Consider the following 23731-nt stretch of genomic DNA (forward strand, 5'->3'; position numbering starts at 1 on the left):
AGCCCGAGCTTCCTGTCTATGAGGTGAATCACGGGCTGAGGCAGATGACGGTACAGTGGTTTATAGTTCATGATTCATGGACAGAGGGGCCGAATTATCCCAGCTAATTGCAGAACCAGAGCCCAGGAATGCTGTGGTCAGTAGTCGGCCTAACTATGCAGGCTGTCGGGGAGCTGAGAGTGTGAGGCGGATTTGGGCCAGGCAGCAGGGCCCATCCCTGCTGTGGCTGTGACTGAGGGGCCACGGTGGCCCTCCAGGCGATGGGGGGGCCGTGCCGTGGAGGGGGCGTGTCCCCGGGGGTGAGTGCTCCCCTGGGCAGCTGGGACTCAGCCTTCTGGCCTGTTCCTGGGCGTCTGAGGGGGATATGCAGGGGACCCCACTTCCCCTCCTGCCCTCTGGCCTGCACGTCCTTGTGCTCTGTGGCTCTTCTCTGTGGCCCAGTCCAGCTCCCACCGCTGACCACTCACTGACCCCAGGCTCCTGTGTTTTCTGGGTTGATCTCCCTCTCTTGCCCTCTTTCCTCCCTTTTTGTGTCCTGTCTCCCTCTTTCCCCACGTGTGAATCTCTGTATCTCTCTTTCCCCCTGTGCCTGCATCCGTGTCCCTCTCCCCTCCCCACACCCACACCTTTCTCCCTCCATCTCTACCTTCCTCCCCCTTTTTCCTCCTCTCCCTGATCCTTCTTCCTGCTCCTCTGAGCCTCCTCTTCCAGCTCCTTGCCAAGGGACAGGTGACCTTGTTACGGTTGCTGAGGCACTCCGGAGGCTCCCGTGCCTGGGGCAGCTCTCACGGGGGACAGCGTGACCTGGAAGACCGTTCCAGGACAGGCCCAGCCAAGCGCAGTCCACGCGGGGAGGGGCAGCTCCTGTGCAGTCGGGGCTGGCTCCCAGGGCCTGGCTGCCCCTCCTTGGGCTGATGAAATCACTTGAGGTCTCCCCCCAGTGCAGTCTGGTAGGGACATGGGGCAGGCCAGATATGGCCACACTGACCCCGGATGGGGCTGTGTTTCTTTCGGCCTGCTGGGTAAGCGTGGGTGTGCGTGTCCTGAACATGGCCCGGAGCCCAGATGGGCCTCCAGCCTGGGGGTCTATCCGACTTTCCTGGGCGGCCCAGGCCTGTAGGAGGTGACGCTTCTGCGTTGCTGGGGGCAAGCCGGGCTGAGCCAGACTGTCTGGATCTAGGGCTTCAGTGAGCAGATGTCCCTAATTCCTGCCCAGGAGGCGAGAGACCTGTGGGAGGCCCCTCTGGGCCGGTAGCCCCCCAGACATATTCCAGGGACCACTGTTCTCAGGAGGGTGGGTGGTCTCCTTCCCAGGAGAGGCCATACCCCAGGGAGCGAGCAAGCTGGGCTGCCGTTTTGGGAGAAGACAAACATGGCCTTCTCACGGGCCGTGATGTGGGGGCAGGGGGGGACCTGGCTCTCTGCCAGCCCTGTTCGAGGCAGACCACATCAAAGGCATAGAAGGACATGGAAAATGTGAGCCCAGCCCAGAAAATGTGAGTGTGGAGCATTTGGACCTCAGGGGGGTGAGAGGTGGGGGGCTGACAGACCCCACATCCGGGCATCTCAAGCTGGGCTGCCAGGAGTCGGGAAGTAGTTACCAGAAGGGCAGCATTTGTGTGGGTCTGTGCCAGCGTGGGTCAGGCAGGAGGGGCCCCCTTGGGCTTGACTGCTCAAGGGGCATCCTGGGTGGGTGGTGGCCATGTTGGAGACCTTTGTGTCATGACTTCACATTGTCCCCATTCTAGGTGATTCCACAGTGAACACGACAAACGAGGTCCCCAGAGCGGACAGGTCCGTGTGGGAGGTGGGCAGTGCACAAGTAAATTAGCGTGATTATTTGAGGTGGCAGGAAGGGTTGCAGAATGTCGGGAGACAGCTGATGTGAGGGAGGGCAGCTTTTAGGGAGCTGACCTCGAAGGCTTCTCTGAGGAGGTGTCATTTGGGCTCAAATTTGAGGGATAACAAGGAACCAGCCAGGCAGAGTTGGAGGGAGAATCCCAGGCAGTGAGTGCAAAGGCCCTGAGGTAGGAGTGAATGTGGCATCTTCCAGGAGGCAAGGGGGAGTGGCCCCAAGGGAAGTGGATGAAGTGAGCAGGGCAGGCCGGGGCTAAATCCCATGGCCTTGGGGCGCCTGGGTGGCTCAGTTGGTTAAGCGACTGCCTGCGGCTCAGGTCATGATCCTGGAGTCCCGGGATCGAGTCCCTCATCAGGCTCCCTGCTCGGCGGGGAGTCTGCTTCTCCCTCTGACCCTCCTCCCTCTCATGCTCTCTGTCTCTCATTCTCTCTCTCTCAAATAAATAAATAAAATCTTAAAAAAAAAAAATCCCACGGCCTTGTGGTCTGTCAGACCACCGATTTTGTTCCCAGCTGCAGGACAGGATCTGATCGACAATTTCAAACCAGAGCCTTGGCTGCCACAACCACACATCTCCCTGCAGGCAGAACAGACGTCATGGGTGTGTGTGTGTGTTAAACGCTACTCGGGTTTTGTTGGCACATCTGTTTGCAGGGGAGTGCTGGGGAGTGTTTAGCAACCAGCCTTGTGGGGGCGAGGCCCCGATTCGTAGCACGTAACAGTTGCCGTGGTATAAATACTCCCACCGTGCCCGATCTAAGCTACCTACGTGACGTCACCAAAGGTGGAGCTGGGAGGGGGCGTGCCCAGCGCCGTATCCTATCCCACTTCCGCTGTGTGGATGCAGTTGATGTAAATAACCTCAAGAGCATGGATAACGGATTTATGCAGTCAAATAATTGGCAAGTGATGCATTTTGAGTACTTGTTACCTTTGTTTTTATCATAAGTTCTTTAACCGTAAGGTTATGTAGTTAGTTTTTAGTAATGGCTGCATTCAACAACTTCCCTGCAAAATCCTTGAAAGTTGAAGTCTGCTCTCTTGAGCTGATCTGAGCCAGTTCTAGCACATCTCTGTCTGGACTCAGGGGGCATCCCCTGTCTATGTTTCTCCAGGAGGGACAGACGGACTGGATGAGGAGGGTAGGGGGCCGAGGGTCAGGTGGGGACCACCAGGACCAGAAAACTCTGTTGTGTCTTGCCTCTGACCCCTGACCCCAGTTCTCCCCTCTGCCTTGGGCTCCTGGGCCCCCTTGTCCCCACTGGCAAGAGACGGCAGGTGTCATGAGGACAGAACCCCTCTCGGGGTTTGCTCACTGGGGCGCATGGTCTCTACTCAGTGACGGGCTTGTTGAGCGAGCAGCTGAGATGGTGCTCCTGGCAGCGCTGTGGGTCGCGGGGAAGCTCTCACGGCACGTTTCTGAGGACCTGTCATCTGAGGATTAAATCCCATGCCGAGCTGCCCTTCAACATGGGGCAGAAGACGTCATCCCCTGTCCCCCCCACCCCCCCGCCGCTGACGGGAGCCTTCAGCGGTTGTCCACTACCACCAGGGTGCCCGCCGTGTGTCTGAGCGTGGGGTGAAAGGTGGCCAGGCTCGGCAGCCATGTCCAGTATGTCGCGCAGTAGGGACAGTGCTTGTGTTCACGTCGCCGTGCCTTTGCCCAGGCAGGTCCTCTCCCTGCAGTGTCCCCTCTCATCCTTGTGAACCGAAAGCCTTTGGGGACTCCACTCAGAGGCCTCCTTCCCTGTCCCCGTGGGGCAGGCAGAACTGCCACCACATCTGCCGCGTGCTGTGCCTTTTGAAGTCTCCTCGGCACTGAGCCTCCTTCTGCCCTGGCAGAGTTCCTTGTCACTGTGAGCTGAGGCGCCAGCTCCGGAAGGCTGGGGACCGCATTTTTGGTGGCGTGGTGTCCCCCTTGTGGGCTCAGAGCATGAGTGTGGGGGGAACGCACAGGTGGTGGCATGGTTTGTCTTGAACGGGGGGAGCCCGTGACCTCCCAGCCCCGGGTAGCAGGCACAGCACCTGCCCGTAGGATCTTGCTAGGAAATGCCGTGCAACCTGGGGCGAGCTCCCGGACTTCTCCATGGCCTTGTGTCCTGTTCTATAGAACAGAGGTAGTCCCGGGCCTTTTGGGAGGATTCCGTTAACTCACAGGCAGAACGAGGAGAAGGCTTCGTCTGGATGTGTTTTTATCCATGCAGTTTTCCGTGCAGCCCTGGCCTGGGGCTCAGCACAGTGCAGGCTCCGTTGCCGCTTGCCTGTCCTGCACTCAGCGCTCCGGAAGCAGGGGTCCCTCAGGGATCGGAACTGATGGCTCTGGCTAACCATAGATCCGGTCAGGTTTTCTGCAAAGCCGTGCTGTGGTTTGGGAGGGACGTTCCCAACTGAGTACTGGGCATGAAGCCCATCATGAGCCTGACCATTGACGTGTCTGAAAAGCAGAGGTAGCCCCTTCCTCCTGAGCTCCACAGTCGTTTGAGATGGAGTTTGGCCTCCGGATCTATCCCCGGGTCCACAGGTGTCACCTGCTACCAATGGTAAGGGTCCTGGTGTGTTTTGTGAAAGAAGGATCCCTGAAAGCCTCATTCCTCAGTGTGATCCAGGACCTAGCAGCATCAGCCTCCCCAGGAAGCTGCCTAGAAATGCAGAGGCTCAGGCCCACCCCAGACACACGGAATCTGCATTTTCCCAGTATCCCCAGCTGATTCGGGCACCGTCTAGATTGAGCAGCGCTAGTCTGGGGCAGGGGTGGCACATTATGGCTCCTCAGGCCAAATCTGGCCCACTGCCTATTTTGTAAATAAAGCTTTATTGGCACACAGCCATGCCTATTTGTTTACATTCTGGTTGCTTTCAAGTTACAGACCGCGTCGAGTTGAGCAGTTGTGACAGAAACCAGTGGACCTGTGGCCGCACAGAACTAACCTCTTACAGGAAAAGTTTGTCAGCTCCTTGTCTAAAGCGCGAGTTCTCAAGCCTCGTTACCCATCAGAATAACCTGGGGATTTGTGATTGGTGTGGGCGTGGCCCTAGCGTCAGGACTTCCCAGAGCTCCCCAGGTGACCTGTGTGTGCGGCCATCAGGCAGTGGGAACCTTGGCTCTGAATCGCCCGTGAAAGCCAGCAAGTGCGGTTCCACAGCCGTGGATGGCCTGAGGTCCAGACGGGGAGCCTAGTGGGTGATTCGTCCTCCGTTTGCTGTCCTAGACCATCGAAGGCTTTCGGAGACTGACCTGGCTGCGGGGGCCTGTGAGTTGGGATCCCGTCTCGCCCCGTAAATCTGGAGTGAATGGAGCACTCCTAAATCAGCCCGTTGATCTCCTGCATGCAGCAGGAGGCCAGGCAGATGGTCATTATTGTGCCCGACGAGCCTCTGTCCCTGGAAAACGTGTTTCAGGCCAGGATGGGCCTGGGGTTCCTCCCTCTGTCCCCTGCACCAGTGCCACTCAGCTCGGCGTGCCGGGACACCTCGCCCAAGGGAGATGGCGGTCAGGTCACAGGGCACCGTGAGCCCATCTGGGGGCTCTGTGCCACGGCTCCATGGCGGTGTTGCTCCGCTGCCCCTCCTCCCCACCCGTGCGCTTAGGGCTTGGGAGAGTGTCCGGGCGGGGGCACGGGTGTCTGGCACCGGGCTTGCACACTGGGCAGGAAGGGACGGGAATAGTGACCAGGCTCTAGTGCTGACGGGGACTCCTCTGAGCCTCCCTGCGAGGTGGGCACAGGTCGGGGGGATCTGGCTCAGAGCACCAGCTGAGGAGTGAGGGGCCCGCCTGGGCAGGCGGAGATGGCAGGAGAGGAGGCTGGGCGTAGCCGGGGCTGGAATCCTGGCACTGCCGTTGACCGGGTTTGTCACTCGACGTCTCTGTGCCTCAGTTTCTTTTTCTGTAAAGTGGGAGAATGAAGGGGTTGGTAAAGGAGGTGATTGCAGTTCATAGAACAGTGCCTGGGGCCTGGCACTTAGAGCGATTTTTGTTATTCGTGCTGTGATGTGGATGATGATTCAGGGGTGGGGGTGGTTACGGGTCAGCCCAGGCTCAGGTGGGGGCTCGAGGAATCTTGAACGGGGGACAGGGTGGGCTAGGTAGGAAGGGGCAGGGACGCCCAAAGACCCCCCCACACACACACACCCGAGGCCCCAGATTCTGGTCAGAGACTCTGAGTAGGGCTTTGGGGACCACGGGACCAGGCCATCAGCTCTCCTCCCTCTGAGACCGTGAGGCTTTGCCTCCCTGCAGGATGGGAACGTGGGTCACTACCCTTCCTGTCTCAGGTTGGCTAAGGGCATGGAGCAGGGTAGCACTTGCAAGGTGTTTGGTGTGGTGCCAGGGACAGGCCGCCTTTGTGGATGGAGCCCTAGCTCACTGTTACTCTTGGTTTTTCGTCTTCTTCACTGTGCTTGGGATTCAGAAGGCCAGGAGCCAGTCGACAGAATGTGCGCAGCTCAGTGTCAGGCATGTAGTCAGCCCTCGGAGAGTGTTGGCATCTTCCTAGTGGGGTTTCTCCAGGATTCCAAGGGGGGAGGGCCACAGGAAGGGACATAGTTCAGTGTGGCACAGATCCAGACCCCCCTGGGCCTCTGCCCCTATTAGTCAGGAGGCATTGGCGCGGGCTGGGCCCCCGTGGGTGGGGGGAGCTGCACCTCCTGGCTGTGCTGGGATGGGCAGTGGTCTGCTTTGTGGAGGATGAGATCCCGGGGCGCTTTGAGGCCCCACCAGGCTAGATCCAGGGAATGATGATAGGTGCCTCCTAGAGGGTGGCCTGGAGTTGGGCCCATGTGGCCGTTGGGAGGGACAGCAAGAAAACATTTGGAGTGAGGCTGCCTAGGCGGGGGGGGTCTGAGTGCAGATGTAGCTGAAGGCAGGTGTTGGAAGATGCCAAGCTTCTTGTGGTTGGAAAGCCCCTGGAAAGCCTGGCGTCAGGCTCCCAGGTGTTGTAGAAGTCAGCAAATCTGACAGGTGGAGACAGTAGCCACACCAGGTGGCCCATGGGGCAGGGGACCCCTCCCCAATCAGCCACGCTATCTCTCCTGCCCTGGAGCCAGGTCCCTGACCCCTGCTCACCCCCCCTTGCCCTCGTCAGTGAGTGTGCAGAGGGCACTCTGTGTTGGAACAAACCAGGAAACCTCGCTGTCCCCCTTTCCACAGCTCCAAAAGAGACTTCGCCTTTTGGGTGTGAGAGGTGCCACAGCTCCTAGGTGGCGGAAAGTTTATGCTTTAGTGTTTGAGGGGTTCTGGGGGTGAGGGACAGGCTACTTAAGGGCCAGCCACCGGAAATTGGCAGCAACATGGTGGGGGGAGGGGCTACTCCAAGTCCAGCCATCGTGCCCCCTGCCTCCTCCGACAGAACAGAGGGGGTTCTTGGAGACGGGGAGGCAGAGCCAAGCCAGGCGGGCCCAGGGCAGCTGCTGCCACAGCTTCAGAGAGCGCAGGGTTCCCTGCGAGCATGCAGACCGTGCTCTGGGCCCCAGCATCCGCAGAACGCCCACCCCCCTGCTTCCTAAATTCCAGCCCCACGAGAGGGTCTAGGGAGGGGGTCGCAGGCCGAGGCAGCCTTGGGTGTCGGAGTCGGACGGGCGTGTGTTCCTGATGCGGAGGAAGGACGCAGGTAGGGAGCGACACCCCGCCTGCCCCCCCATCCATCGGCATGGTTTCTTTCTCCTTGTCTGATGATCGGTGTGACCGTACCCCTGCCATGCGCCCAAGGCTCTTCAGTGGCAAGGCTTTTCCTTTCACTTGGCTCATCGGCACGGAAAGATGGTCTGGTTTGGCAGTTGCCTGCAGGGAGCACTTTGGGGTGGCCGAGAGGATCAGTGTATGTTTTAAAAGAAATCAGGCAGGGCAGAAAGGAAGTCGGGCAACCTCGGGAAGGAGCAGGCCGCCCTCACTTTCTCCCCTGTCCTGACGTGGGCAGGCTCAGCGGCCCAGGGTGATGGGGCAGGCAGGCCCGTACGTGCCTTGCCGCTGGGCAGATGAAATAAGAGCCTTCGGGAGGAGGCTGGTTTGCTGTGAGCCCCTTTCATCTCCCCCTAAAGTGGAGGTTCGCTTCCCCTTGATGCGAGGAGAGCAAGCCAGCTGTTGCAAGAGTGGGTCCTCGACATGGCAGCAAGCACCTTCAAATGGGCCCGGGGCCCAGGACACCCCTCCCGCCCACCCATTCTGCAGATGTGGTGACAGGCTGAGAGGTGGCCTGAGCTTGGTCAGGGATGTGTCCCCAGGTTCCCTGGTGCTCAGTCTGCTCTGGCCAGAGGCCGACCGGCGGCCCTCCCCGTGCTGTTGATGGTGTCAGTCCCGCTTTAACACCCACGCCAGACTCCAGTTCTGTGAGGGTGCTCTCATTTCCGCCTCCTGGCCCCGGGCTGAGGTGTAGGCATGCTGAAAAGCCCTGCTTTCAAGGGGCAGAATCAGCACAGAGAGGTTAAGATCCTCATCTGAGGTCACACAGCCACCAAACGGAGGACGCAGGAGTGGAGTCCAGGCTTCCGATTTCTACACCTTGCCTGGGACTCCTGCCTCCCCAGACCCCGTGGGCTACAGGACCCCAGGCTGTGGCTGGGGCTTGCTCAGCCCAGGTGCGGAGACTCACCTGTCTCACTGTTTTCCTCCTCCCCGCCCCCTCCCCCCTCCAGCAGCAGCAACAGCAGATGCCCCGGAGCAACCAGGAGGAGAAGGAGGAGAAGGAGAAGGACAAGGAGGCCGAGAAGGAGGAGGAGAAGCCGGACGTGGAGAACGACAAGGAGGAACTGAGCAAGTAAGGCCGCCGGGCCGCCCAGCTGGGGCCCGGCCTCGCCCCCCCAGGTGGTGCGGAGCTGCTCCCGACTCCGCTTGAGGCTGTGAGGACAGCGGTTTGGCACCTACCGATTGCCTGCCGGGAAGGGAGGCATTTTCGGCTCCGTCTGAACCTGACAGCCCCCCCTTCCGGAAGCCTGCCCGGCCCCCTCCCCTCTCCTCCCGCCCGCCCTTTCCTCCTCAAACCCTCTGGAGACCTCAGAGACTGATAGCTCATTTGAGCTCTACTCCTGAGCTAATAAATCTAGGCAATGACTTTGGAGCTCTTTGCCTCCTCATCTCCTCCCCCTCCTCCGCCAAGTCTCCCGAGATGCCAGGCGGGGGAAGGGGGATCAGAGAAGCTGGCGGAAGGACTAGGTATGCAGGCGGGCCCTGCCCTCACCTTTAGATTTATCGCTGTCAGCGTGAGCTCTTGCAGATCAAGGCACAGCCTCCCGTGCCTGCCAGGGGCGGGTGCCGAGCACAGCCAGCTGGAGATTCACGCCGGAGGGGGGGCGGGCACGGCTTCGTGCCAGGTACCTGGAAGAGGCTCAGGAATGTGGCTACGGAGAACATCTGGCTTCGTTACCCCCTGTCCCCCAGACGTCCAGGCAGGGCCTTCGGGAAGATGAATGGGAGGCAGGGGCAGTAAATCCAAGCGGCCCCACAGTCAACCCTCCTGAGTCGGCTTCTGAGAAAGCCCCAGCCCTGGGTATGGAGGTCACATGCACCCCCACACACCTGGCTCAGCTGCAGAAGCCCGGCAGGAGACTTCCCTTTTTTGTGTACTGCAAGGCACAGTGGCCCTTGGTAATAACTGGCAGCAAAGCAAGTGCCGTTTCTAGAGCCCCGCTGAGCCTCTGTGCTTTGGGGAGTGAGGTGGCCTGCACCCCATGCACTTAGTGCGGTAGTCTTGCGGACGGGTAGCAGAGAGCAGCTCCCTGTTGGGTGTGTGAGATGGTCTTGCAGACGGCCTGTGTGTAGCTCTCCCGTTTCCTACCGGACCCCAGCCCTCCTTCGGAGAATATAAAGCTGAGGTTTGCACAAATACAGGGGCACTGCGGAGAGCCGGTCGCCGCGGCCCCTCGTCTGGTGCATGGAGAAGGCTTGCGGATTGCGGCCCACCAGCCCTTACCCCGAGCTTTCCCTGACTCCCAGCCTCTGACTGGTACAAACCCCCTGGCAGCCAGCACTCCTCGAGCTAAAGAAAAGCAGGTCTCTTGCAGCGGCTGTCTGCTTTCCTGACGCAGGCGAAGCCATCCCTGTCTCTCTCTCTGGCCTTCAGGGAGAAGACGGACGACACCTCTGGGGAGGACAACGATGAGAAGGAGGCAGTGGCCTCCAAAGGCCGCAAAACTGCCAACAGCCAGGGAAGACGCAAAGGCCGCATCACCCGCTCGATGGCCAATGAGGCCAACAGTGAGGAGGCTGTCACCCCGCAGCAGAGCGCTGAGCTGGGTGAGTTTCGGGCCGGGGAGGACGGTGGCTTCTGAATCCCCGCTTTAGCTTCCGGACTCACTGGGTGGCCTGGGGCGAGCTCCTAAACCTCTCTGTGCGTCCTCATCTACACAGTGCTTGCTGGGGTGTGGGAAGGGCTCAGTGGCTGTCAGCCCTGGCGTCCCGGAACTGGGAGGGTTCACGTAAAAATCCCGATTGCCAGTTGGGGTTCTGTTCTTTAATCAGAAGATCTGGCCGTGCTTGGCCCCCGTTTCCGCCAGGTAGTGGTTGGCGCTGAGTAGCCACCACCCCTTTTTAGAAGGACCTGGGCACAGACTCTACCTGCCCCCCCACCCTGCCCCCAGCCCCAGTAGGCTTCTGGGTTCGTGCTTCCCTTCTGTGGGGCCTCAGTTTCTCCTGCTCAGCGGACATCCACCCCCAGGTGCTCTGAGCCTCATCCCCCTCCACCTCAGGTTGTGGGGGGTGGTGGGGGGAAGAGATGGATTGAGTAGCAGTTCTCAAGTTCAGCCACAGGGGGGCAGCCAACGTGTGTCTGTCATCTGTACCAGTTTGGCTGTTGGGGGGCCCCACCTTCCCACCTCTGTGGGAGCCCCCCTCCCGGACCTTGAGTGCTCAGGCTGAGGCCCCAGCCACCAGAGTACCTTCCCAGGGTGGGAGTTGCTGGAGGTGATGTTTCGTTCTCACAGGTGCCCCCTATCCCACACCCAGGGTCCGTGCCAGACACCTGTCCCTTCTTCCTGTGGGAGATAATTTGTACCCATTTCATAGATGGGCTGTTTGAGGTTTAGAGAAAAGATGTTGCCTCCATAGTCGGGGAGTTAACCGGGATTCAAGCCCAGCCCCGTTGGCCACAAATTTCATGTGAATCCTGTAGGCTCTCGCTGGCTGCCCCTTGGCGCCTAGAGGCCTATGCAGTGGTGGACCTAACTTCTGGGAAACTCCTCTTGGGCCCCAGGCTGATGTCGGGGCTAGTCTGCTGGGTGTAAAACACCACCCCGGGCCCTCCAGCGGGCTATTCCAGCACCCCCACCCTGAGCTCAGACTTCATAGCTTCTCTCTGAGGATCCCTTGGGAAGGAAGGGGGAAGTTCGTGAGGTCTCACAGATTGGCAGGCTGTGGCAGCAGGGAGTGGGGGCTTTCCCCCCTCTCTCGGCTTGAGCTGTTCCTTCTCGGGGGAGACTGCCCTAGGGGGAGGGTGGGGGCCATCTCCCCTCTCTCGGCTTGAGCTCTTCCTTCTCAGGGGGAGGCTGCCCTGGGGGGAGGGTGGGGGCCATCTCCCCTCTCTCGGCTTGAGCTGTTCCTTCTCATTTCCCTCCTGCTGGAACTTCCCTCCACTGGTCAGCTGGCCTCTGCCAGCACATACTCCGGGCCTGGTGCTGTTCCAGGCACTGAGTCCATGAAGCCGGTCCCTCATGTCTGCCCTCTTCATGAGGTCTTAAGCAATTTGCAGGGCAAGACCTGGGCTCATATCTAGGGGACCTTGGAGGAGAGACCCAAAAACCGTGCCACAGCAGAGGCCTGGCCAACTCTGTGTGATGTCAAGGGGAGCCATGTCCCCCTTTCTAAAGCTTCATCCTGACCAGGGGGAGTTGGGGGAGAATATAGCAATCACCCTGTAGCATTCTCAATGAGGGACCTTATAAGCCCCAGCGGACAGTTGGCCATGTCTGAAACCATTTTTGATTGTCACAGTTTGAGTGGGGACTACTGGCATCTAGTGGGTTAAAACCAGGGATTTAACAGCAAAGAATCACTCATACTGACAAGTCCACGCTCAGATGAGGTCCCTGCCCATCCAAAGCTCACATCCCTTGTTCCCGACCTTCATGCGGTCACCATGCTTTCAGGTAGGTCACCCTCTCCCCAACCAAGTGCATGCAGAGATCGTTCTCACAGTCCAGGCCCTGGACCACCTCAGTGTCCCTGCCCGTGAACTGGGCTGATTACACCACCCCCATCCCAGCGGGTTGTGTGGAGGCTGGACTGCCCCTCGGACTGCTGTCCATGCACCCCGTCTTCCTTTTTAGCTTCGATGGAGATGAATGAGAGTTCTCGCTGGACTGAAGAAGAGATGGAGACAGCCAAGAAAGGTGAGGGTCTCTGGGGGCTCTGACCCATCTCGATTGGCATCCAGGTCCTGAAGCTCGTGTGCTGGGGAGGTTGAGGCACATCAGGCCTGAACCAGGTGCTCTGGTGCCGTCTGGAGGGGCAGGCTCTGCTTTCGGGCGTTCTCAGATTGGTCACTTTTCCTTGGAGTCTCAGTTTTGCCCTTCAGTGGCTGCGTTGTCAGGCTCCACAGTGTGTCCCCAGGGGGACATCAAGGCACAGCTCCGAAACCGTGCAGCTCATGCTGTGGACACGGGTCAGTGGACAGCTTCTGTCGCCTCCGGGGTCAGCAGGCTGCGGCCCCGTAGATCCTGGCGATAGCACACCTGGGCGTCTGGGAGGGGAGGCACAGAGCTTGCCGGCAGCCACTGCGGTGGGGTCACAGAGTCAAGCTGTGTCCCCCCCTCGGTTGTGTCATGTCCCTGGAGGCGGCTGGAGGCCATGTGAGGTAGTGCTGACCTCACATCCGCCTCCAGAAGCCAGCTCTGTGTTCACTGGAGCCGGAACAGCAGGGTCCTTCCCTTCCTGGCTCAGTGACCTGTCTCTGTGCCTCAGTTTCCCGTTCCGTGAAGTGGGAGGGGCATCCGCGTTGGCCGTGAGGAACCGGAGATCACAAGCATCGAGGGCCCTGAGGATGGGTCCTGCGCTGTCGGGGCTGCAGCCACGTGGGTTCCTCTTGTCTCTGGGCCGACTCCTCCCTCGCCCGTGCCCAACACTGACAGGGAGGCTGAGGCCGGGCGGCGCCTGAATCCTGTTTACCTGCCTGCTCTCATTTACTCTGATTCCAGCTCCCAGAGGGGCTCTTGTTTCCATCCTGTCTCACAGAGGAGGAAGTGACTAGCGGGGCCTCCAGCTCTCGTCCCCCTGGCCCCACAGGGCCCCACCGCTGACGTGCAGCTTCTTGTGCCCAGAGCTCCAGGTCGTGACCCACAGAGGGAACAAATGGCCTTTTTTGTGAAGGCCCCGGGTGCACGGGGGCAGGCGAGTGTGAGGACAGGGCGGCCTCCAGGCCCCCCCCCCTCCACCCTGGGAAGGGGCTGCTGTGTGACCTGAGTGCTCTGCCCTGGTGTTTCAGAAACCACCTAGGAGCAGCCCCAGACCTGAGCAGGCTCCTCCCGCCCTCCCGAGGCCCCAGGCCCCCCTGCCGAACTCCCCGCCCTGGAGCGAGACCCTGGAAGATGAGAGGTTTTCAGCAGAGCAGTGCAGTACGTGGGGGCCTAGGCATTGTCTCTAGCTGCGGGGCACAGGGGGCTGCACTGTTGCTTTCCTTTGTCCTCTGTCCACCGTGTGGTTCCAGGATGGATTGCACTACTGGGTGCAAAGGAGGCTTCCCTGAGCGCGTGTGAGCTTTTTCCTCTCTGTTATGTAATTTCGGCAAAACACGCATAGCATAAAACTTACTGTTTACTATTTAAAAGTGTACAGTTCGGTGGCATTAAGTATTTTCAGTGTTGTGCAACCTTCACCTCTTCCTGGTTCCAGAACATTTTATCACCCCAGACGGAACCCCGGTGCCCACAAGTGGTCACACCCAGCCCCCAAGGCCTGCCAGCCCCTGGCATCCACTCATCTCCGTTCCGTCTGTGGATTTGCCATTTACATGAATGGAATCCTGCAGTACGTGCTCTTCTGTGTCTGGCTTCTCTCCCTCGGCCTCACGTTTCCGAAGTTCCTCCACGTTGTAGTGTGTGGGCTTTGTTCCTTTTTATGGCTGAGCTCTGTTGCACGGTGTGGAGGGACCCCCCCCCGCCCCCGTCCTGCTGATGCATTCATTCGTCCGTTGGCCCACGGTCATGGGGCTTGTTTCCACCTTGGGGCTATCGTGAACAGAGCCGCCGGGACATTTGTGGAGGATTGCACGTTTTTTTAACCACGCATGAGACCCCTGCATCTCAGCTGTTGGCAGCGATACCGCCCGGCACCCCCCACCCCACCCCACCCCACCCACTGGGGCGGCGAGGGGCTCCATGCGCATGTCCCAGGACGGCCAACCGGTGCTCCCATGCCCCTCACTGCCCCCCCCCCCCCGAGTGTCTTCTGTTGTCATGGCGGCTCCATCCCTGGCTCCCTCCCTGTTGCCTGGGAACCGGGAGTTGGCCAAGTTGCGGCTGTCCTCTCTCCCTCTGGGAAGGGCAGATCTGGGGAATGGGAGGTCGGCCGGGATGACTCACCAGCCGAGACGGGAGTGTGCCCCACTGTCTCAAGGTTGGGTCCTCACAGCGGCAGTGAGCTCATCCTGGGTCCTGCCCACAGAGACGGCAGTGCGAGAACCCCCTGGGGACTGTGCACGCCAAGGCCCTGCTCAGTGACATTTGTAATAATGCGATGAGCGCCAGCGTGCTCGTCTGCCGTGAATTACAGCAATCTGGACAATTACTGCTCAGGGTGGCTGCTAATGGCTGTGTGTTCCAGGCGGCGGGAGGGGGCGGGGCGGGCAGGCAGGTGCTGGCAGCCCCAGCGACTGCTCTCTGGCATGGGCAGGGGTGGGGAGGCTGGGAATGTCGTGGAGCCCCCTGTCCAGCCCTCAGCAACCCAGGAAGGCACTCAAGCAGCTATGCCTCAGGCAGATGGCATGCGCTCCTCTTGCTACCCAGCCTCCCCATCGACCCAGTGCTGCACCCTGTGCAGGGCAGGGGTACCCAGAGATGAGGCGGCCTGGTCCCTCCCGTGGGCAGCCAGCTGTCCCCAGGGTCTTGGGGGTGCTGAGCCTACCTGGAGCATCCCAGAAGACTTCCAGCAGCCTGGCCTGGAAGGTTGAGCTGCAGAGGACACCCCCCCCAGCCATCCCCAGAGAGAAACCAGGCCTTTTAAAAGCTCTGTGACCTCAGGCAAGTCTGTCAACCTCTTTGTGCCTCTGTTTCCTCATCGGTCTGGTGGGAATTAGAATATCGCCCACTGTGTGAGTTTCCCTAACAAGGCACAAACAGAGGGGGCCTTAGAAAGAACAGCAGGGCGCTCTCTCCCAGCTCTGGAAGCCAGAGGTCCGAAGTCAGGGTGTGGGCAGAACCACGTTCCCTCTGACTCTAGGGAGGAAACCTGTCTTGCCTGTCCAGCCTCTGGTGGCTGCCTCGGTCCCTGGCGTTCCTTGGCTTGTGGGCACATGGCTCCCATCCCTGCCTCCGTCTTCACGTGGCTGTCTTCCCTCTGTGTGTCTTTGTCCAGATTTCCCTCTTCTTATAAGGACCCACCCTCATCCAGAGTGATCTCATGTCTGTAAAGAGTCTTTTTCCCAATAAGGTCACCTTTAGAGGTGGCAGGTGGACATGAAATTTGGAGGGAACACGGTTCTGTGAAAAACGAAACAAAACCCAGAAGAGCTTAGGGCAGCAATGTATCAGGCATATTGAGGGCCCCGTCACCATTTGTAACTCTCACTCATCCCTCAGCCGTGTGACCCTGGCCTGCCCCGTCCCTGTCTTGGCCTCATTTCGCTCCTACTCTGGCATGTGGCTGAAACGCCATCTCCCGGGGGCATCGTAAGGGGGGCATGAGCCATAAATGTACAGTTCTTAGTATACAGTAGGCGCTCAGAAGTGGTAGGCCCACAGTTTAATACAGCGACTCTGGAGCCCTTCGTGCTGAGTTCAAGCCCTGGCTCCTTGTGCACATGTTGGGGAAGTGGGCTGGAGGTGAGTGACCTGCTACGCAGGTGTAAAACGACACTTGGAGGAGGTTCCACAAGGCCAGAGAGGGTTCCCCCGAGGTAGGAGCCCTTGGGCTGGCACCCAGAGCACAAACAATAGTAAGTAACACTGCATGGTACTTCTCAGTATTCCTGGGTGCGAGGCAGGTGCTGTTCTTAGTTCCTTTATTCAGATTTGGAAACCAGAGCTCAGAGAGGTTACGTGAGCTGTCCCGGGTCACACAGCTCTTAATTGGTGGAGCTGGGGTTTGAACCAGACACTCTGGTTACAGAGTGGGAATGGGGCTGCTGTGAGGTTTGAATGAGTTAGTCCATGGCTTGGTTACTATTAATCAGATAAGGAGGGGCACCGGGCACCTGGGGGGCTCATTCGGTTAAGTGTCCGACTCTTGATTTCAGCTCAGGTCCTGATCTCAGGGTCGTGGGATCGAGTCCCACGTTGGGCTCTGCACTCAGCACAGAGTCTGCTTAAGATTCTCTCTCTCCCTCTCCCTCTGCCCCTCCTCCTGCTCGTGTGTGCGCTTGCTCGCAAGCTCTTTTGCTAAGTAAATGAATAAATAAATAAAAATATTTTTTAAAAATCAAATAATGAGGGAGGGAAGAGCATCCCAGCAGCAGGAACAGCATGTGCAAAGGCCTTATGGCATGGCAGTGTGGTCAAGTAAGAAGATGTTGAAACACAGAGTGAGGGGGAGAGAGGCAAGGGATGGAGAGGCTGTTGGGATCCTGGCCTTACCAGCTGTGGGATGGAGTTTGGCTGTTATTCTCAGAGCATGGGGAGGGGGTGGGGCAGGGGACACAAAGCTGCAGGGTTCTGGGTGGGCAGGTGGGCACTTTCTCTTCTCGGGTGCATGGAGTCAGGGCTGCCTGCCCCGGGGCGCACACCAAGGAGGGACTGAGCATGTGCAAGAAGCAGCCTCCCCAGGAACCCGGCAGCTCCGGGGAGCTGGCTGCCCGCCCTCAGGCTCCGCGCCATGCTGGGCAGGAGGGGCAGGCCAGGCGCTGGGCTGGGATGTGAGGCTCTGGTTCCCCTGGGAAAGGTCAGCCTGGCCTGGCTCAGAGTCTTGACCCAGCTCTGCGGGAGGCCCGGGGCTCTGCTGGCAGCTCCTCTTGGTCCCCAGCATCTCGTCTCTGGTGGGCAGGGTGCCAGCTGTGGAGGGGGTGGGGAAGCCCCTGCTCACACCATTCTGGGCCAGGAACAGGCGCCGGCCTAGCTCCATGCTGCCAGCCCCTCCCTGGCTTCAGGTGGCCCGCCTGGTGAGGGCAGAGAGGCAAGGTGAGCCGCCCAGAGTGGAGGTGGCCCCGGGCAAGCCTCCCGGGCAGGGTGGAGCTGAGGCCAACCCCAGAACTCTCTCTCAGTAACCCTGGGCTTGCAGCACTCGCCCCCCTCACCCCCAGCCCCCACCACTTAGAAACCACTAATGGCTTTGCACCTCCAAAGTGCTTGTTGTGAACACTGGCTGGTTTAATTAGTTTTTACGGATGAAGAGGCTAAGGTTCAGGGAGAGGAGGTGTGAGCCCCCAGCCACGGAGCTTGGAAAAGCAGGCCCTCCCCACGTACGTGTCGGTTGCCAAAGCCTCCTGCCGCCCATGCTGCAGGGACCGCAGACGAGGAGCAGCCTGTGGGCTCTGCCGGGACCGGGCACGCGGTGCAGGGGTCAGTGAGGGCCCAGAAGGGGACAGGGCCAGCCCTCAGTGGGTGCCTGAGGGAGGCTGATGTAGGGGGGCGGCGGCGGCATCAGGGCCGTTCGAAGGGACAGTGCGGCTCCCCAGGGCCAACGCAGGTGGGGAGCCACTGCCGCTCTTGGGCTGCGATGGGGGAGTCACATCTTGGGCGTGTTGCCTCCCAACCCGGGTGCTTCTGGCGTGTGATGTTCGGAAGGAGGAGAAAGTCGGGTTTCTGCACGACCTCGGGGTGGAGGGGGCGACCAGACTCCGGGGCGGGCTCGGGCCCCCCTGTTGCTCCTTGTCAGCCCCCTTGAAGATACAGTGAGGCACGCACCAGCTCACTTCGTTCCCAGGAGAAAAATGCGCTCGTCCGCGTTCAAGCTGCTGACTCCTCGGGGACGGCGCCTGGCAGCTCACACAGCAGTGCTGATGCGCGTTTTCACGTGGCAGGTGCTCCCCGGTTTGAGCACTTTGCACGCGTTACCGTACCAGCGAGTGTTCCACGTGTGTGGACGTACACGTGTGCACGCACGGGGACACACGCACTTGCGCTTTGCAGACGAGAGAGCCGAGGTCCGGAGGGCTGAGTGATGAGGCAGCATGTGCGCAGCGGGTACCGGAGCCGCTCCGCCCCGGGAGCGCGCGCTCTGCTCTGTAGGAAAACCTGGCGCTGAGCGTGTCACGTGGCCTTTTCCCAGCGTGGTGGGCCAGGCGACATTAGGTCACACACAGGTGACTTCTTTTCATCTTGAGTGTCTTCTGGAGCGTGTGTTGGGGGGAGAGGTGGCTATTTGACATCCTGTGGATGATTTGTGGCTCTCGCTGCTGAAACTAGGGCTTATTTTCAAAAGCATAAATGGAAAGAAAAAGGTAAGTCAAAGTTCAGGCACAAAGTTGTCTAGCCAGGATCCTGACGGGATTTCAGGACTGGCCAGAGTGTTGGAAGCTCTGACACAGAGTCGGTGCCCAACAGGGTTGCCAGCTGAATGGCTGAGTCCGTGTCCAGCCCACCCGGGGCTTGGGGTTTCTGAAAGAAGGAAGTGCCGTGACTCAGGACTAAGCCTGCTGGATTTTTCCCCCTCTCCTTCGACAGTGTTTTGGGCAGAAAATTTTGTTTCACAAACTGGAGTTTCTTTTGGAAAATGGCAGCGGGCAGGAGGGGTGAGGATGTGCCCCTCTTGCAGGCGGCCTGTGCTTTTCATGGAGGGAACAGGACGCCTCAGGGTTGGAAGGGGTTGGCTGGGGTCGGGGAGCCACTGCGTTTCCTGGGAGGGGGTGCTGGTTTGCAGAGAGAGCGGCTGTGTGTTCCCCGGGGCGCAGAAGGATGGTGGTGTGCCCCCCTGGGTGCTACCAGGGCCCTCACTGCCCTGTTTATTACGTGACCTCACCGATGGTGGGCCGGGGGGTGGCTGTTGGTGCGGGTTCATAGACTCTGGGGGGGCAGCTGGCTGTGGCAGGGGCCTCGAGAGGGAGCCGGGCCAGGGACAGGACAGGGACAGAGGCCTCTGTGGGGGCTGAGTCACTGCTCCCGCAAGAGCAGTTTGTCACAGGCCCCCGCACGGTGCACGGGAAGCTTCCTCTGACGGTGGCCAGAGCAGTCAGCGGCCAGGCTGAGCCCCCCAGGCCACGCTGTTGAGGCGCCCTTCCCACTGCCACCCCTGCGGCCACCCACTGCTCCTTTGTCTGCTTCGGGGCTCCGAGTATGTGACTCAGACCTCCTGGCTTGACTTCCTGTCTTGGTCAATTTCACTTCCTAGTTCCTGCCTCCTGATTCTTCAGAACGAAACTCTTTCCTTAGAAATTAGAAGTGGGGTCGGGGAATCCAGACCACAGGGGACATTGGGAGACACTGCCATCTGGGCACAGGAGTGGGACGCTTGTGGACAAGTCCCTGGGTGTGAGAGGTGGGCATTGCCACCGGCCTCATCTGGTGAGGGTCCAGGGCACCCTGCTGGGATATTCAGCCCCCCTCTCAGGAGCTCCTTCCTGGGAGCCGCAGGGAGGAGGCACAGGTGCCATGGGAGACCCGGGGGGCCCCCAGACCCAGACACACGGGGAGTCCAGAACTTTGTTCATTTGCCAGGTGCCTTCCGTGTGTCCGGCAGTTACGGGTGCAGAGACATGACAGTCAGTGAGCAGTGGAGCAAAGGGGCTAACTTCTGAGGGCAAGGATGGCAGGGTGGCTACGGGGGATGGCTTTAGAGAAGCTGGTCAAGGACTCTGAGGAGGTATCACTTGAGCTGAAGGAGGACAGAGGCAGATTTGTGAAAAAGCCATGCAGGTGGAGGAAACAGGTAGTCCTGGGTCACACTCAGGGGCTGGGCATAAAAGGTCCCAGTGGCTGGAGTGGGTGAGCAAGGGGAGAAGTAGGGAGCGGGCTGGCCAGGTGGGTGGGGCTGGTTCTGCAGGGCTTCACGCGCCACACCGAAGCCTTTGGATTTTACTCGGAGAGGCACGGGTCGTCACTGGGAGATGGGCATTCTAAAAGCTCACTTGGACCTCCCTGCAGGGTAGGATTGAGGGACGCAGGCAGAAAGTCCTAGATCCCTGACATGGTTGGGATCCCAGGATGAGGGGTGGGTGCACAGGTACGTCCGGGATGCCTGTTGTTCCTTGGGTTTCCGTGGGCAGGACATAAAGGCTGAGGGCTAAAGGGACAAGCAGGTCAGTGACCCTGGAGTTGGAGAAATCGGTCATGACCTGGATCTGGCTCCAAAGTTCAACCCCGTTAACTTTCAAACTCCCAGGAGCTGCCTCTGACATCTCTGGCAGGTGTTTCTACGGGTGCAGGCTGCTCTGGTTGTCAGGGGTATCTCGGAGAGGGAGGAAAGACGCAGCTGTCGTCCCGAGACCCTCGGGCAGCAGGGCAGCAGAGAACCGTTTGGGGACTCCAAACCCTTCCCCCGGCCCTCAGTGGTTGGAGGTCTCATTTGCACTCGGAAGAGGCTCCTCAAATCCTGAGCTTCCTTCTGGAATGTGAAGCCAGGCCCGCCCATCCGTAGACCAGTGGGTGCTGGAAGGCGTGCACGGCCCCTTTCCTGTGGTCCCAGACCTCCAGAGTGTCCCACGGAGGGCCTGGCAGCATCACGCCGGGTGGGGGGCAGACCGCAGGTGGAACTGGCACCGCGGGGAATGGCAGCGGAAGAGGCTGTTTGCTCCCCGTCTGCTGGGGTGGAGAAGCTCTGTTTTTCTGAACCCTCATCTGTTCTTACCGCTGCTGCTGACGCCGCCGCCGCCACGGATGGGGAGAGAGGGAGGGGGAGGCCAGTGCCAAGTTGGCCCGCCCCTTCTGAACCTGGGCTTCTGCCACGCTCCCCCGCCCGCCCGCTCCCGAGAGCCTCCGTCTGGAGGTCACATTCAGCCCTGACGACGCGTCTCGCTGGGCCAGGCAGCAGGAAGATCCAGCCCAGGCGCGCAGCCTCGCAGCGAGGCTGCTCGGGGCACTGCTGCCCCGTCAGGCTTGGCTCTTTGGAGTCCGCCCCGCAGGGGCGTCCGGGGACTGGGGGCTCCCGGCCAGCACCCCTTGCTGAGCGTCTGCTCAGGGTGCACTTGTGCCCGGAGGAGCCTCGGACACGGTGCACCCTGGCGACGCCTGGCACGGGGCACGAGCACACAACTGACAAGTTCCCGCCGCCCGCCCCCATCGGCGAAGGGCACCTCGCACGCCCGCAGCTGCGGGGGGGACGGTGTCAGGACTAGCAGCGTGGGGGGAGCGGGTGGTAGGAGCCCTGGGCCACCGGGGCGGGCGGTGCGGAGCTGCTTCCCCGCCTTCTCCGAGCCAGCCTCCGCCCGCCTGCCTGCCCTCCCTCCCCTCCCCTCCCCTCCCCTCCCCTCCCTCCCTCCCTCCCGCCGCCGCCGCCGCCGTTGGACAGAAGGATGTGAGGCAGAGCTGAGCCGGAGCAGACGCCAGCCACAAGCCTGCTCCAGCCACAAGCCTCGCGGAGCCCGCACCGCGGCCGCCCAGCCTCCTGCCTCCCAGCCCGCTGCTCCCAGCTCCACTCCCTGGAGCATCCTCCAAGCCGTATGTTTCCGGAAAACTTGGCCGAGGGGGAGACGCAGATGAGAGGATGTGAGTGAGGCCCCAGGAGGGGCTTGGGGTTGCTTTGGGTACTGGTGACAGGGACCTGACTGTGGCCAGCAGGCAGGGGACTCGGGAGTTCTGCACCCATGGGACCTCATCCCCACCCTTTCCCCTGGGGCCCCTTCCCCCACCTTTCTGGCTGTCAGTCTGGGGCTCTTGGGGAGGGAGGGCAGGACCTGCTTGGGGCAGGCCCGGGGGGTCTTGGTTGGTGCATGCTCAGAGGTGCTCTCTCTAGCTGGATGGGCACTGGGGGGCTTTCAGCTGGGTCTAGTTTAGGTGGTCTGCAAGGCTCGGTGAGGTCTGAAGTGCTTGTCCCTGTGCCCGGCGCTCTCAACCTGGGGAACAGGAACCAGAAGGGGGCCCTGGCCAGCGATATGAGGACACTCACCCAGCCTCTCACGTAGCCGTTGGGAAACCGGGGCCCAGAGAACAGAGTGGGTGGCTGATACCACACAGCACTTTCCAGGCAGGGCTTCTGGACAACCCTGTCCAGGGCTCCTTCTTGAGCCCCCGCTCGCTTTGGGGAAGGGCTGGGTGACCCCGTCACCCTCATGAACTCCTGCTGTTGCCGTTGCCCCAAGTGGAGTTAATTAGGACCTAAAGCCCCAGCCAGCCTCCAAACCACCTCCTTATTTATGTGTCGAATTTGGAAATGTCAACCTCTCTGGGGTCCGGCCACCCCCTGGGCCCTCACTGTTGCCACCCGCCACCCCCCCCCAGCAGGCCCAGATGGGAGACCCGCCCTCTCCCGCCCAGGGTTCCGGCCCGACGTGTTTGCCTGGGCTCTCTTGGCCCCGGCTGGGGAAATATAAATAAACCCGCGTCCCGTCGTCCTCCGCCAGGTTCTGTGGAAGTGGCAGCTGCCGCTGGCGCAGGCGGAGGGAAAGGTCAGGGGGCCGGGTGACACTTGATCCCGTGCCCCAGCCCTCCCCTCCGCGTCTGTCCTTGAGGAACCCTGAGGAGCCCGCTGTGGAGCCACGTGGCCCTCAGCCTCCACAGGGGAGCAGGTGGTCTGTGGGGCTGGTACCACCTCCACCCCGCGGGGTCCAGAGCCAGGAGAGCCGAAAACCTGGGTCCCCGCTCCCACTCTGCCTTTGGCCTAGCCCCATAAGCTCAGGAGTGGCTGTGGCCCCTTGAGCCTGTTTTGCCCACCCGGGGGTGGGGGAACAGTCACGACCTCGGCAGCAAGCACGAGACAGAGCCACGTCTTTGAAGGGCTCTGCAAACTCCAGGTCCCTCAGCCATGTGATGTGGCGGTTTGTCGATGTTGTTCTTGTTGCAGTTTTATTTTCATGGGAGCCTGGTACATAGCGAGCCGTGGGCACATGTTAGAATGGATGGATGGATGGATGAACAAATGAATGACAGAAAATGCCAACACACAGACTGTTGGCCCCTCGGGGTCCTGCACCCCTGCAAAATCCCAGTCATAGCCTCCCTGCTTGCAGCTTGATTTGATTCAAGGAAAATGGCCTCAAACTTCGTTATGGGCAATCTTTCGTTAGCCGTTACAAGTCTAGCTCCGGGGCTCAGAGGCTGCCGTGTTCCCAGCAGTGTGACTCAGGCTTCATGCCGGCTGCCCTTGGGGGGCCCAGTCCTGCCCCGTGGCCCTTGGGGGTCTGGAGCCTGCCGTCTGTCCCTCCGGCAGCCCCCGGGAAGGGGCCAGCCCTACCCGCTCAGGCTGACCTGGCCGCGCAGGGCATGCCGAGTACATAGAGATGGTGCTGTGTGTGGCGTGCCCGTGTGTGCCGGGAGCTCCGGGGGCAGATGGACTGAGACCTGGGGCCGGGCTTCCCAAGTGTGGCGCCTACGTGCAGGGCGCTGCGTTTTTGCTGAGCCTGCTGTTTATGGTGTTGAAACTAGAATGGGGTGTGGAGTGGCGGGGGGTACAGCTCTGGCCTGAGTTTGTGGGGCTGGAGAGAACTTCCTCCAACCTAGGTGGGTTTGGGGTGGAGTCTGCCAATTCCTAGGGATTTCTCCCCCTGTCAGGAGTCGGTGAAGCTGTGAGAAGCTCACAGAGATGGGGGAGGGGGCTGTGTCGGGGGGGCAAGTCTACTGCCAGCCCCTGAATCAGCCTGTGGGCCCCAAGCCCATGATGGCCTCGGGCTCCAGAGGTACCCCAGTTAATCTGGGGCAAGAGGCTCCTGGCTC

The 23731-nt window shown here is 60.5% G+C and overlaps 1 protein-coding gene across 8 annotated transcripts in view; it reads left to right on the forward strand.

The window, feature by feature from the left end:
* Positions 1-23731, forward strand: part of NCOR2 (nuclear receptor corepressor 2) — a 212453-nt gene that overhangs the window by 135604 nt on the left and 53118 nt on the right. For all 8 annotated transcript variants that reach the window (XM_035016825.1, XM_035016826.1, XM_035016829.1 and 5 more), the window contains 3 exons: positions 8486-8607; positions 9910-10082; positions 12110-12172. In XM_035016825.1, the coding sequence (XP_034872716.1) occupies positions 8486-8607; positions 9910-10082; positions 12110-12172 (358 nt within the window). The remainder of the gene's footprint in view (positions 1-8485; positions 8608-9909; positions 10083-12109; positions 12173-23731) is intronic.

Source organism: Mirounga leonina, unplaced genomic scaffold (genome assembly GCF_011800145.1).
Source record: "Mirounga leonina isolate KUSES-001 unplaced genomic scaffold, KU_Mleo_1.0 Mir_171, whole genome shotgun sequence".
NCBI lineage: Eukaryota > Metazoa > Chordata > Mammalia > Carnivora > Phocidae > Mirounga > Mirounga leonina.